Raw genomic sequence first — 14,899 nt, 5'->3', positions numbered from 1 at the left:
ATGTTTTTCGATTTACTAAGCTCACGTTTTGTGCCATTTTTTCGTGTCCTGTGCGGTCGCAAAGTCTTGGCTCCAGTTCTAATGTATATTTTACAAGCCATGTTTCTGTGGCTTCGTCCAGTATTGGCTTACGTCTAAATGGGGTTTTTAAAAGCAGGTTAGGGGATGCATTACTCCTTGTCATTCTTTGCAATGTAAAACGCGGCACATCAAAAGTCTTTGATGCAAAAAAGTGCCCACCTCCTCATTCCTAGCAGCTACAATGGCTTTTTTCACCATACCGAGGTCCCATTTCCTTATGTCTCCATTTTTGGCATGTCTAAATATGTATATTTGGGAAAGACAAAACAGGAAAATTAACGAGAATTAAGAAAATACTAAGGGAGTAATGTGGGCTACTAGTTCACAATACCCGAAGCTGACTAGCCCACATTAGCCACTGTACCATTTCCGAGAAAAAAATATTACAAAATTTTTTTTAAATAATTTAAAAAACAAATCGGATGCACTTCACAAAATATTTTGATCAACTGCTCATCAGCAAAGAGTCCAATTCCAAAGGCGAATAGCGTAAAACATCCGTTATATGAATTTTGAAGTTCATAAGTAATCTTCCTAGTGCATGCTCGTTCTTATGAAAAATACAGACGTTGACCACAATACCCGAATAGCCCACAATACCCGATTTTACTCTAATAACTTCTGCTCAAATATGAACGAGACTTTATCAATAAAACGGTCCGTGGATGACATATAGCAAAAATAAATTTTTTCTTGGATGGTAGGACTGTTAGAAGCTTACATGGCACATTTCAGCGAGATATGTCACATAGTTTGTTTTCTGTGCTACTGTAAACAAGTCAAGCTCGAATGTGTTCTTCGAATTTAACGATGGAAATTCAAGTTGAGCAAAGAATTTGTTTGAAATTTTGTTATTCCAACAAAATTTCGGCTTCAGACGCCTTAAAAATGTTGCAGACAACCTATGGGGACTCTGCTCTATCGCGTGCACGTGTTTTCCAGTGGTACAAATCGTTCAAAGTGGGCCGTACATATTTGAAAACTTGCCTCATGAACGTCGTCCAGCAACATCAGTAAACGACGAAAACATCGGAAAAGTAAAGGAAATTGTACTTGAAAATCGCACAAATCGCAAAATCGGTTAACGCTGAATATTATTTAGATGTTTTAAAGCGTTTTCGCGAGAACATTCGTCTTAAAAGGAAGGAATTGTGGGACAACAAGTCATGGTTCTTGCATCACGATAATGCACCAGCTCACACATCACGTCTTGTTCGCGATTATTTGAACAAAAATAATGTTAATATCGTTCCGCAATCACCGTATTCGCCTTATATGGCTCCATTTGACTTTTTCATGTTTCCCAAGCTCAAGTTGCCGCTCCGTGGTAAACATTTTGAGACAATTGAAGTCATAAAAGAGAGTTCGAAGAAGGAACTGAAATCCATACCGAAATCGGCCTTCCAGAAATGCTATGATGATTGGAAAAAACGTGATAGGAGATAAAATAAAAATTGAACAATAATTAACCGTTTGTGTTTTAATAAATCAGTCTCGTTCATATTTGAGCATAAGTATAGTCAAATATGTATGTACTTATGCATGCCGACAGATTGTCTATGCTGAACCGCCGAACGGAGTGACCCTTTGCTGGTTCTTAACAAGACTTTTAACCGCTTAAACGAGGCAAGCCTTTGAGTTAAGACTCTAAATCACTTATTTATTCTAAAATTTCCCCCTTTTCATGTGAACAAGTTCTTGTTCTCTATTACATACCTAAGCCCATCCTAGCACGCGTGTAAAAATTATTTAAATTCAGTGAATAATAATTTTTTCTTTTTCCTCTAGCGGCAACACAATCACAATTTTTGAAATTTTTTTCTTCTTTGCATCTTTTCATTTACATAAACCGAACATTATTTAAATAAGTTTATAAATACCGATAAATTAGACTTGAAAAAATCGAATTTGCTTACTTTTTATAGTGTCTATTGACATTTCATATTTGGCTAAGCATCCGTGAGTAGTTGAGTTACTGAAAGAAGCCCCTTTCACACCAATATTTCTATGAGAACTTTTACTTTTTTTTTTAATTTTTATTTCATCATTTTCGCTTGACTTCTCTGCACACCTTCGACTTTATTTGTTCTACAGAACAAACACCACAGACGATTTTGTTTGAAATGTTAATTAAAAAATAGCTCTCCATACAATTTGCCAGTTCATCAATGAAATTGTCAATAAGTTGTTGTTGTATTAACCAATAAGTTGTTGTTAGGCGCACATAAATCAATTGAAGGTGGGACAGGCTTCTTCTAGGTAAGTAAATTCCCTGATTCTCACTTAGGCTTACATGCGTAGACACATACATACATATGTTCATACATACATACGTACATACTTACATACATACCTACATACATACACATATACTCACATACATACCTACATACATACATACGCACATATGTAAGTGCAATAAGTTTTCAATGACCCATTTTAGTGAGTGCTTAGAAAGTTTGAATTGTTTAAATTAGTGGCTAAATTTTTAGCACAGAACCTTTGTCACTGATTTAATTCAATTGTTGTATTTTAATTTATTTGAAATGTGTACTTAAACACTAGAACTATTAAATATTTATAAATGCCTTCCCAGAACTTTTATGGGTTAGTCAGTGAAGCAATGGCATGAGTCCCAAATGCAGCGGAAAATACTTTTAAAATACTATTTATTTTATTTTTGCATAATTTTATACTTTTCTACTTATTTGTATGCGATTGTAACTTTGCCAAGTCATCGTTTTTGGGGAAGCCAGAAACAAAAGTGTCACATCACTCGTGTTAAAGGGCAGACTTATTCTACGACGGCTCGTCATTTTGAGCGTCAATCTGAATAAATACTCACAAATGAAAAATATAATGAAAGAGAAAGCAAGAATATTAGTAAATCCAACCCACTTTACCACAGCTACGCCGCATACCTCGAAATATGCCGGCAATTTGTTTCCCAATGGAGCAATAACTGTTTGGAGTACTAAATGTATGGAAATGTTTATTCATTTATTCATATATAATTTTTTTTGTTTCCTTGTTCACTCCTCTCGGGAGCATAGGGCTTCGACAAGACTTGCCTTGCGTTGGTTGGACTATAGGCAAATAAAAAGTTGATTACTTAAAGCACTAAAAATTACAAATTTCAAAAACTTAGGAAAGTAAAAGTTAGAAAATAAGAGTTCAAAGTTTTAACAAACTCATATTTCGCTAAATGCAATATATAAAAAATACATAAAAATATAAAAAATATAGAACTCGAGATCTTATTTAATTCACTAAGTGCACGCGCAGTTGAGGCATTACGTGCATACTCAGCTTTCCAATTAGCAGCATAAAAATGGGGTAACAGCATAAAAATGGGGGTAACAGCATAAAAATGGGTTTTTTTTTTTGTGACATATCAAAATTAATACGATCTAGTAAATAAGAATAATCTAAATACCCATTAACAGCATTAAACATAAAGGACAGTGAAAGTACAGTTTCTAAGATCTTACGGCTTATGAGAAGCAAGCGAGAATTATAAAAAGGCGTAGATTCATATAAATTCAAAGATCGCAAAGCAAATTTAAGAAAGACCTTCTAAAGGTTGCTCAGGAATTCCTGGTAGCTCTAAATGATATTAACACCGTCTTCAAGGTAAGCCTTATACCCTATGATCAAAAAGTACCGGGTTGACTATTTGCTTCGATTACCAAGGCGTAGTGCACCATGAATACCTTCCATTGGGCCAGACAGACAATAAAGAATATTATTTATCCATTTCGAAGCGTTTGAGAGATGCTGTACGTCGCAAACAGCTGGAAATGTGGGCAAACAATACTTGAATTTTTGCATGATGATAACGCGCCATCACACCGAGCCCAAATTGTGCTGGATTTTTTGACCAAACACCAAGTAAATACCATCGTGCAAGCACCGTATTCCCCTGATATGGCCCCGTGCGACGTCTTTTTATTTCGCAAGTTGAAGTTATCACTTCGTGGAAGGAGATTTCAGTCGATACAGGAGATCAAACAAAATGTGACGAAGGAACTGAGGGCCATCTCTCCGTCGACCTACCAGGGGTGCATGGAGGGCTGGGTTAAATGTTGGCACATATGTGTTGCTTCAGTCGAGTCATACTTTGAAGGAGATAAAATAAATTTGCCTGTTATTTAACTGTGTGTTGTTTTATTTAAACATTCATGGTACTTTCAGAGCATAGGGTATGAATTCCGGGACAAAGAGATATTGAAGGAAATTGCAAGGCCGATTAGATAGCCAGAAATCAGTCACTGTTTGAAAACAAAGGCAATATTGGAATTCCTATGCAAATTAAGAATAAAAAATAATGTTCTCCAGGAGGGCCATTAGGTCATGGAGAAAATAAAATACATGTGTTACAACCAGGCTAATTTGGCCGCAAATACATAGATAAGTGGAGATCAGGAGAATTGCTAAACCTCTCAAGAGAGAACATCTCGAAGGTCGTGGCGTGTGCTACTGGTTATTAGCTATTACGTAGGCATTCTTTTAGCCTAGGAGTATTTTCGCATGACTACTGCAGAAGTAGTAGAGACGAGGAAGAGGAAGAAAGAGTAGAATATTTCCTCTGTAATTGTTCAGCCTCAGCTAGGAGTAGAGCAAGATTTTTAGGGAAATACCATTTTGACTCTCTTACGGCACTATCCGGTGTTGGGATAAAACCAATTCTACGCCACATAAGAACGTCTAAATGGTTCCAATGATAAAGAAACACTAAGGTTCCTGTGTTACACAAGGTACCACAACGGACCACCATCGTCTAAGTGAGTTAGCTATTCTAAGTCGACTGCCACAAAACCCACTGAACCCGCTCGATACGACCAATAGAAGTACTGTGACTTGGTATCCAAACGAACGTAGCATATTCCGAATTGGAGCGTACGAAAGACGTGTATGTTTAAGTGTATGTGGATCAGAGAACCGTGCACAGTTCCGCCTAACAAAACCGGCTGTTAAATAAAATTTCCCAACAAAATCGTCAATAACACCATTAAATGTGAAATTCGATCAAAAAATTATGCCAAGATATTTTTTTTTTCATCAACAGTTTCTTACAAAGTGTTAGCTTGCTTCCCATAGCTAGCTAAGGCCTTCCCATCATTAAACCTCCTCATAGGTTATTTATTCCATTATCGAATTGCAAAGTGGCTGCCCCATGTCCTCGATAGCCTCACGAATTCCATCTTTGAGGTCTTGAAGTGACCCTGGGCTGTTGGCGTAGACCTTTTCTTTCACATGGCCGCAAAGAAAAAAGTCACAAGTTGTTAAATCACAAGATCTCGGTGGCCAATTGTGATCACCTCCTCGAGAGATAACACGGTCCGGAAAATTTTCACGCAAAAGATCAATGATTTCGTTGCTTGTGTGGCACGTAGCGCCGTCTTGTTGGAAATAAATGTTGCCCAGATCAATACCATCCAATTCCGGCCATAAACAATTGTTAATCATCTTTCGATAGCCTTTTATATATTTAAATAACATCTGCTATTGGAAACACTAATCTAAAAAAATTATAAATCAGTTTTTATTTCTTTTATTTAACAAACATAATAACAAAACAACATATCGTATATTCGTTATATGGAGAAAAGTATAGTTGGAAAAAAATATAAAAAATCTATGGAATTTTTCAGCAACTTCGAACTTGCATTTTTTATACTAACATCTAATTAGCAATAAAACTGGCAATAAAACTGCATACCAAAAATCTTTGTAAAAATTTTGATTAAAAACCGTGAAAAATATACTGAAAAAGTTTTGGTATTTTTCTAATTTTTGCATACAATTTAAAAATTGAATTTAAATATATGATTTTTGTCAGGCAATCAGGTACACTTTATACAATAATAATAAATATTGGGAAAATAATAGTCCAAATATTATATACAAGTTTTTTGGTTTATAAAACTAAATTTTATTAGGTGTGCAACTAAGTTCTCGCTATTTTTTGGTTACAAGTGCATCATTGAGAAAAGTTGGGGAAAAGTAGTAGCCAGCGATGGGCAATACGGCTACTACTTTTTCCCATCTTTCTGGTAGATCTCGCATAAAACTCTTCAGAAAAAAGTCTTCTCATTTATAATATACATTTAATGTAATAATTTAATCTAAAAATTGGATTTGTAGATTATGTGCTTCATGATGTTATAGGTTTGCCTTTGTCCACCTAGAAGCAGACGCTCATATTACAAAAAATCCTCTTTCCATCAAAATACTGTTCCACCAACTACAGTGGGTCGCTGCCTAGAAATCATTCGAAAGATATTTGCGCACAAATCTACCAAGGTTTCATGGTCGATTAAAAATCATTTCATATACATCCACATATACTACAAAAGTGATATTTGCTATTACAAACATTAGGGTGGTGTATCTTGTGCTCCACAGGAACACAGTTTATAGGAAACTCGATTTTTGGAAGTACTTTTAACTAGGTTGAATTCGCGTAAATTTTCATGTTTTTCCAAAATATTTTTTTTTTATTTCGGTGGAAGCTCTAAAAAAATAATAAATTTTTTAATCTTAAAAATCTTAATATTTTGGTGCAAGTTTTAAATATAATGAATTTTAAAACTCGGAGGCAAATTTACAACTTTTTTTTTTTTTTTGGATGGGGCACTTTAGCTTACATACATACATACATATATGAACTATTCACTGAAAATTAAGTACAAAGTGTAAATATTTACTTTGCACGTCTAACCAATATTAATTTTGAATTGTTTGTTTAGAGCAAAATGTAAAAGGCAAACCTTTTTTCTTTTGTTTACTTTTCTCACATTTTATATTAGCATAAAATATTTACACTACTTTTTCACTCTATTTCTGGCGTAAATTTTGCAGCAAACCTGCTTACGCATAATAAGCAAGGGAGTGCTAAATTCGGTCCGGGCTGAAGTTTATACACCCGGGGACATTTTAGTAAAATTTAAATTGGGCTGACTGTTAATTTTTGGAGCTAAACAAACTCATAAACAATGAGAGTTAAAGCTTGTAACATAACAGATACGGACGGACATTTATTCTTAACATATAAAAAGTGGGTGGAGCTTTTACCCAATATCAATACGTGCACCAAGTTTGGACGAGTTTGCATCATTCATAACCAAGTTATTGAGTATTTTGCTTTTTCCAACATTACCGTTATATTTCAGCTCTGCTCGACTTATTTTGCCCATATGCAGACGAACAGACATGACTAACTCAACTCATCACATCATTCTGAATTTTTTGGTATGTTCATCTCGATTTCTTTATGCTCTTACATGCAATCGTTTCGTGAAGAAAATTTACTAATACCCTCTCTCGCAAAAGCATTGTTAGAAAAAGATGCTAAGAGCTGCTAATAGAAAAAGTTCTTTCTAAGAGCGGTCGCCCCTGGACAGACACTCGCAAGCCTTCGAGTGTATTTCTCGTTATGGAGAAGCTCCTCATAAAAAACCATCCGCCGTTCGGACGCGGCATAAAACTGTTCAAACGTACCTTCATTCGTAAAACTATATCAGGAAGCACATCACAAATTGGAGTGGAACTCGACCAAACACGAAACAAAGATGTAACCACCAACTATATATGCATACATACATACATACAAACATATATGTCAAATTATTTCGGTGTGCCAATATCGCGCCCACATTAAGATACGCTAAATTTTGTAATAGTTACATTGCGGCATACACACACACACACACACATGTGTGTGTATAGCTATAAAAAAATATGCCCATAAATTAAATAAAAAGATAATTTTCTATTCAAAATTTCGGACGCAAATGCCATAAATAATTATAACAAAACACATACATACAAACATATCTATATACATATGTACGCTCATAGTATTATATACGGATTGCAAAATTCTATTCACATGCATGCACGTGTGTATATACATACGTACATTATGCAGCAGCAGCAGCAGCAGTGACAAAGTTTGACAATAACGGAAAACCAAATAAACAAAAAAAAGTCACTTACAAAGAAACCGAACAGGTGTAGCTGTAACAACAAAGTGACAAATGAAGATCTCTCTCCACTTATTTCTTTTCTCTTGTCTACCTTTTTTTGTTGCTTGTATTAAAAAGCTGTTCACGTACTTACATATACCGGTATATATGTGCATGCTAGCTAAACATTACTCGAATAAACTCACCTTTGGCACTCGGCTCATTGCGTTTCCTGAGCTAATTCTCTTATTTGTAGGCCAACACTTTGGCCGTGATTTTACAGCTCTCATTTGACCTATTTTCTCTTTATGCAATTACAAACAAAATTTTGTAAATATGATGTGCCTATACGTACTCACACATGTATATGTGCATATGTACATATGTAAAATGATGAGAAAAAGTAAAAGTAAAAGTAATCAAGTAAGTGCGTATTTGTCATCGGTTGGCTGGTGATTTTTGATGAAATAAAAATTATTATAGAGGCATCACATTTTGATGCAGCTATCAATTTTTTATCTGCATACACCAATTCAGCACACTTTGTTGATTAGTTTGATTTACCTGGCTGTGTATAAGCATATATTATTGTATTTTTCTAATCTTCCTATCTGTCAGAGATATTTTGAGTGGGTTATGTGAATTTCTCTTAGGGAATGGTATAAAAAATGTTGCCGGCAAACGTGACTCGTTGACTCGGGGTGTTTGTTGAGCAATTTTGAATTTTGAAAATAACTTGGAGACTCACTTATGCATAGATTCGCATGCTTACAAATACATACATACGTATATACCTTTGTGCATATTGCGTACACATTCGCCGCTATTCGTAGACAATTTGCTCTGTATTGTATTACTCTGAATGCATTTATGTGTTTGTGTGCTTGTGGGATTGAAAAGAAAAGTTGAAATTCATGTTGTTTAATAGTTAAGTTAATAATTTGGTTGCCCCACACATTTGTGACCAACTAATAATCTCTTTCATGAGTGCATTTTGAGCATCATTCGGGCTCACATATTTTCTTTAGGCTCCACACAATGGGCGACTCTTTTGAATGAAATTTCATTGAAGGGAATTATGAATTTCAATCCATGACATTGCCGCCCATTGTCTGCAGTGCGCAAAAGTAAAAAACAAAAAAATATTTTAATATTACGATTAAATTGCATTGCTCAAAAGTGAACGTATTTTTGGTACAAGAAAAAAATAGGCTACATATACATTTTTAGTTACTACATCTAGATTTTTTGTTTCCATTCTCAAGCATTCTTATACGCATATACAATAGATTTTAATAGCACAATCTCAATTTACTAATTTTCAGAAAATTAAAACGCAACAAGAGCAGCTGCGGAAGAACCTTGACAATTCTGAAACAGTTGCAATCAAATCTAACCAGCCCCACGAGAACGGCTTAAGATCCAAAATTAGTGGCAGCCGCGCGAGCCTATGCACTAATTCTGCAAAGTAGAAGTGAAATAATTGACCGCAAGTAGGCGAAAAAGACAAAAACACTAGCAAAAATGGCGCATGCGAATGCTACAGAAGTTGACGTGTGGAATTTCCTCTTCGTCGATTTGGCTGGTAAGTTCCATATACAAATGCACATAGATATTTTTTAGCAGCAAAAACTTCACTATTTTATAGAAAGTTTTACATAAATTCTGTCAAAAAATATACCGAGAATTTGTCAATAAAACACAAACTAATTAGTATTCATGCAAAATTATCGCATTTACCTTCAAAGTAGGCTCCTTCCGAAATAATATAAAATTAATTCAATTATCAAAACAATTTTGGAATGCAATTGCGTCGTCGATTTCAATTATCGACGCATAGTTTGGGTGTCAATAAAGTTTCTTAAATGTGTCTATTTTTTCTGAATAAACAACATTTCTATTTTTAAATATATTCTCATTTACAATATGGCTATTAGTATATGCAAGAGGAAAAGCATTAGGAGGTTGCATTCATATAAAAAAAATTGTTAAAACTATAAAAGTTTTGATTGATAAAAAAACTCGCAACCTCTATCATTGACGTTTATAGACGCTAACTGGGACTCTGCCCACTATTTGGTGATCGGCAAGATAAAAAAAATGAAAATAAAAAGATAAAAATGTCAAAAATGTGCAACGATGGCAGGTTCAAGAAAGTAAAATGGAATACTGAGAGAATTTCAGCGCATGAGAAAGAGCGTAGGGCGTATCAAGAAAGCATAGATAATAAGCTAACCGTAACAAAAGAAGACTCAGCAAAAGCCATCAGGGGCCATGATTCAATAAAAGGTTTGCTCAGTAAGCAGCTTTCTCCCTCTTGACAAATCGGCTCCCTTAGCAAGACACTGGGTTGCTAGCTCTAGGAACTTTGACTAAAAGTGGAGGAAAAGTAAAATTTGTAGAAAAAACATTTCAGTTTCAAAATGGACTGCTTACGAGCAACAACTCGCCCAAGAGTTTTCATCGGTATGTTCAGGACTATGGTAGTATGACATGGAATACATACCGCTTAAGTCAGGACATGATAGAGTATTTGACGCAATCCGAGATCGAGATGGAGAATTTACAAAGCTTTATTTCTTATGATGTAGTGATTTAAACGGAACTCATGTTTTGCAAAGAGCTAGCGTTTGCTAAAGAGTTACAGCAGGGAGAATTATTGAATAGTCTCGACGCAATCGATTACATTGCAGACCTCATTATAAAAAAGTTGGCAGAACTTGTTCCCAATGAGCCCACCTTCCTATGGATAAATGAAGTGTCCAGAGGAGGCTTAGAAAAGCACAGTGCCAGTATGAAAGAGCTTCTCATAAAAAACCATCTACCGGAATCGGCTTAAAACTGTAGGGCCTTCCAATTGTGGAACGCGAGTTACGTCAACTACCCATTAATTGGGAACAATAATTTAATGAACCCAAATGTCAACAAACTGCATTTTCTTTATTTAACAATATTTCGCAATAGTAGCAATTTAATGTCAACAAACTGCATTTTCAACATTTAACAATATTTCGCAATAGTAGCAATTTAATGAACTCAAATGTCAATAAACTGCAAAGTTCGACAAACTGTTTTTTTTTCACAAATAATTCTCAAATGTCAATAAACTGCAAAGTTTGACAAACTGTTTTTTTTTCACTTAACAATATTTCCGCAATAATAACAATTTAATAAATTATTATTTTTTTTTGCAATACTTATTTCAACAGACGTCAGCTGAACTTCTAAATAATATTTTAGCTTATAAGTATTACATTTGTAACTTTAGCTTCAGTTTTAACTGGGCTCTAGAACAGGTTGGATTCATTTTGTAAAATGGACTGATAAATAAAAGTAATTTTTTTGCTTACGGAACCCTCGGACTCGTTAGTGGCGCAGTCGACGTAAAAGAACCTAATATCGGAAAAATAAGTGATTATCCTGAAGGACATTATTAAATCCGGCAACACAAAAAAAAAAAAAAAAGGACAAAATATCCTTGCGAAAAAGTGAAAAGTGACATTAAAAGTCAAAAGACTTCATTTAAATAATTTTTTCAGACTTCATTTAAATAACCTTTTCAACGTCTAAAGACAATATAGCACCAAAGAGCTATAACGAAAAAGGGAGCTAAAACCCACAAAATAAAAACAAAAAAAAAAAAAAAAAAAAAAAAACGTTACATTGTGACGTGTCTAAAGACAATATTTTTACAAAGAAAAAACAAATCATTACAAAAATGTCCACACAACAAAGCACCAATAACTCACCAGCACCAGCCGTACTATCTGGATCTGACTTGATGAAGGAAGCTGCCCGGATCAAAGAATTCCATGGTACGAAAGACTATGATCTATCATCTTTTATAAGAGAAGTGGAGCTGATATTGCCATTATTCCAAGAGAATGCCATCCTACAGCAGTTTGTATTCGAGAGGTACATTAGAAATAAGATCCAAGGACCGGCTCTACAAGTGGTAAGGGCCCTAGGACCAGAATCAACATGGGAAAGAATAAAGGAAGAGCTAATAAAAAACTTTGGCATCAAGGAAGGGTATCACAACCTTTACCATCAGGCGATTAATATAAAAAACTACAATAATGTAAGCGAATATTTTAAAAATCTTAAAAATATATTAGACAAATTAAATACTAAATATGAATTTGACATCAATAAACCCATAGAGTTTTCACCTCCTACAAACGAATCAATTGTACTAAAAACATTTTTGAACGGTATACATCCAAATTTGGCTAGCATTATTTATAGTAGGAATATATCCACCCTTAGGGAAGCTTACTACGTCTTGGAAGAAACAGGGATACTAAGACAATATAACAATAGGTTTCAGAAATACACATATAATACACATCAGCGATTCCAACAACAGGGAAACCATAACGAAAACGGACAGAACAAGACATACCAACAGAAACAAACTTTTACACACCAATCACCCCAAAATTCACATAATAGTCCTTCTCAAGTTCGTCAAAATAACAATCCTGCTCAATTTCGACAAACTTTCTTTAACACAAATAATTCTCAGCAATCAAGACGAACCCAATACTCGAACAGAACTCTTGGACATAATAATAATGGGCCTACCCCAATGGAAGTAGACCACATCGAGAATAATAATACAGGAGAGGTAAATTTTCAGTGTCAAGCCCAAAGATTCATTTACCGATAGTAGAATTAAGTATAGGAAACACGAACATTAAATGTTTACTTGATACAGGATCAACGACCTCATTGCTTAACGGAAAATTATTACCAACATTCGAAAGGACAAAACTAGAAAAACCCATATTCTTTAATACAATAAATGGTAAATTTTGTATTGACGAGGAAATTATCACACCCCTTCCTAGGGAATTTAAAGAAGACAATCTTATGTGCTGGAAATTAACCAACTTTAATGGTAAAAATTTCGATGCTTTAATAGGACAGAATATATTGAAAGCTTTTTCAGCAATCATAAACCTTGAGGAAGACTTCTTACAAATAAACAGCAATAAAATTAAATTTATAGATTCTTGTCCATACAATTTAGAAGAAATTCAAACCTTAGAAATACAATCAGATAACATTTTAGATAGATTAAAACGTGATGATATGAACAAAGAAGAAGAAACATTTTTAACGGAACTTATTCAAAAAAATTCCGATCTATTTTTCCAAGAGGGTAACTTACTTACTCACACTCATGAAGTACGACACGAAATTACGACAACGATTAACAAACCGGTATATTCGAAGATATATAGGTACCCTCAGATCCACGAGGAAGAAATCAATAAACAAATGCGGGAAATGTTAGAACAAGGGATAATTAGGGAAAGTATATCTCCATACAATTCTCCTTTATGGATTGTGCCCAAGAAGTCGGACAATTCAATGAAAAAAAAATGGAGAATAGTAATAGACTACAGGGCTTTAAATGAAATAACTGTCAGTGATAAATTTCCCATCCCAAATATTGATACAATTTTAGAAAAGCTTGGTCGAGCACAATACTTCACGACTCTCGACTTAGCCAAAGGCTTTCATCAAATCCTTATTAAAGAGGAAGATAGGAAGAAAACAGCATTTTCTACTCCATTAGGTCATTATGAATTCGTTCGTATGCCTTTTGGACTAAAAAACGCTCCTGCTACTTTTCAAAGATTGATTAATTCAGTACTAAGGGAGTATATCAACAAAATATGTGTTGTATATCTTGACGATATTCTAATTTTCAGTAGCACAATACAAGAACATAAGGATAGTATACAGAAAATTTTCAATGCTCTTAGAAAACATAATCTTAAGATTCAAGTTGATAAGTGCAATTTTTTCGCAAAATCTACCGAATATCTAGGACACATTCTTACCACTGAAGGAATCAAACCTAATCCGAACAAAATCGGGGCTATCCAAAAACTAAAACTTCCAGAAAATCAGAAACAGATAAAATCATTCCTAGGTATAACAGGATATTATAGAAAATTCATAAAAGACTGCTAAAATTGCCCATGGTTTGACAAAATATTTAAAAAAGAATACCAAGATTAATAAAAATGACCCTCAATATACGGATGCATTCTACAAACTTAAGAGACTACTAATCGATACACCCAACCATTAAATACCCAGATTTTAAACGGAAATTTAAATTAGCAACAGATGCCAGCGAATTCGCAATAGGCGCAGTAATAACACAGGATAATCATCCTATCAGTTACGCAAGTAGAACCCTAAATGAACACGAAAGAAGATACTCAACAACAGAAAAGGAGTTGTTGGCTATCGTTTGGGGAGTAAATTACTTCAGGCCATACATATATGGAAGAAACTTTGACCTTATGACAGACCACCAACCACTAAAATGGCTACAAACAAAATATAAAGGAAAAGACATAAATCCTAGGCTTCAACGTTGGTTACTCAAACTTGGTGAATACGATATTAACATCGGGTATATCAAAGGCAAGGAGAATACTCTAGCCGATTTTCTCAGTAGAATTAACGCAGATACTGGTGAAATTTGTGCAGTAGATGAAAATACAAGGGAAATTGACTTAGACAATATAAGTACAACCGCTACTATTCACTCTCAAGAAGAGGAACTGAACGATCATTTTCCCATATTAGACTCAGTCGTTAACCGTTTTTATACCCAAATAATCTTGACAGAAAGTAAGACGGAAGAAATTAGAATAGTTGACAATAAAAGAAAAATTTTTGTAAGTCTAGACGATATTAGGAGTGGATTCATGTCGGACATTTTCAGAAGATTTATAAAAACGGGGAAAGTAGGAATTTATTCAGGAATTTCAGATTCAGACTACAACATAGTGCAACAGAAGCTAATAGAATTATTTAAT

General features: G+C 34.4%; 1 protein-coding gene across 1 annotated transcript in view; it reads left to right on the top strand.

Moving 5' to 3' along the window:
- The first annotated feature begins 9,447 nt into the window (after nt 1-9,447).
- LOC128855723 (elongation of very long chain fatty acids protein AAEL008004) overlaps nt 9,448-14,899 on the top strand; it is a 31,714-nt gene continuing 26,262 nt past the window's right edge. The window contains exon 1 of the mRNA XM_054090871.1: nt 9,448-9,636. Within this exon, the coding sequence (XP_053946846.1) occupies nt 9,576-9,636 (61 nt within the window). The 5' untranslated portion in view covers nt 9,448-9,575. The remainder of the gene's footprint in view (nt 9,637-14,899) is intronic.

The sequence above is a fragment of the Anastrepha ludens genome, chromosome 2, assembly GCF_028408465.1.
Source record: "Anastrepha ludens isolate Willacy chromosome 2, idAnaLude1.1, whole genome shotgun sequence".
Classification (NCBI taxonomy): Eukaryota; Metazoa; Arthropoda; class Insecta; order Diptera; family Tephritidae; genus Anastrepha; species Anastrepha ludens.
This window is presented reverse-complemented; position numbering and strand designations above follow the sequence as displayed.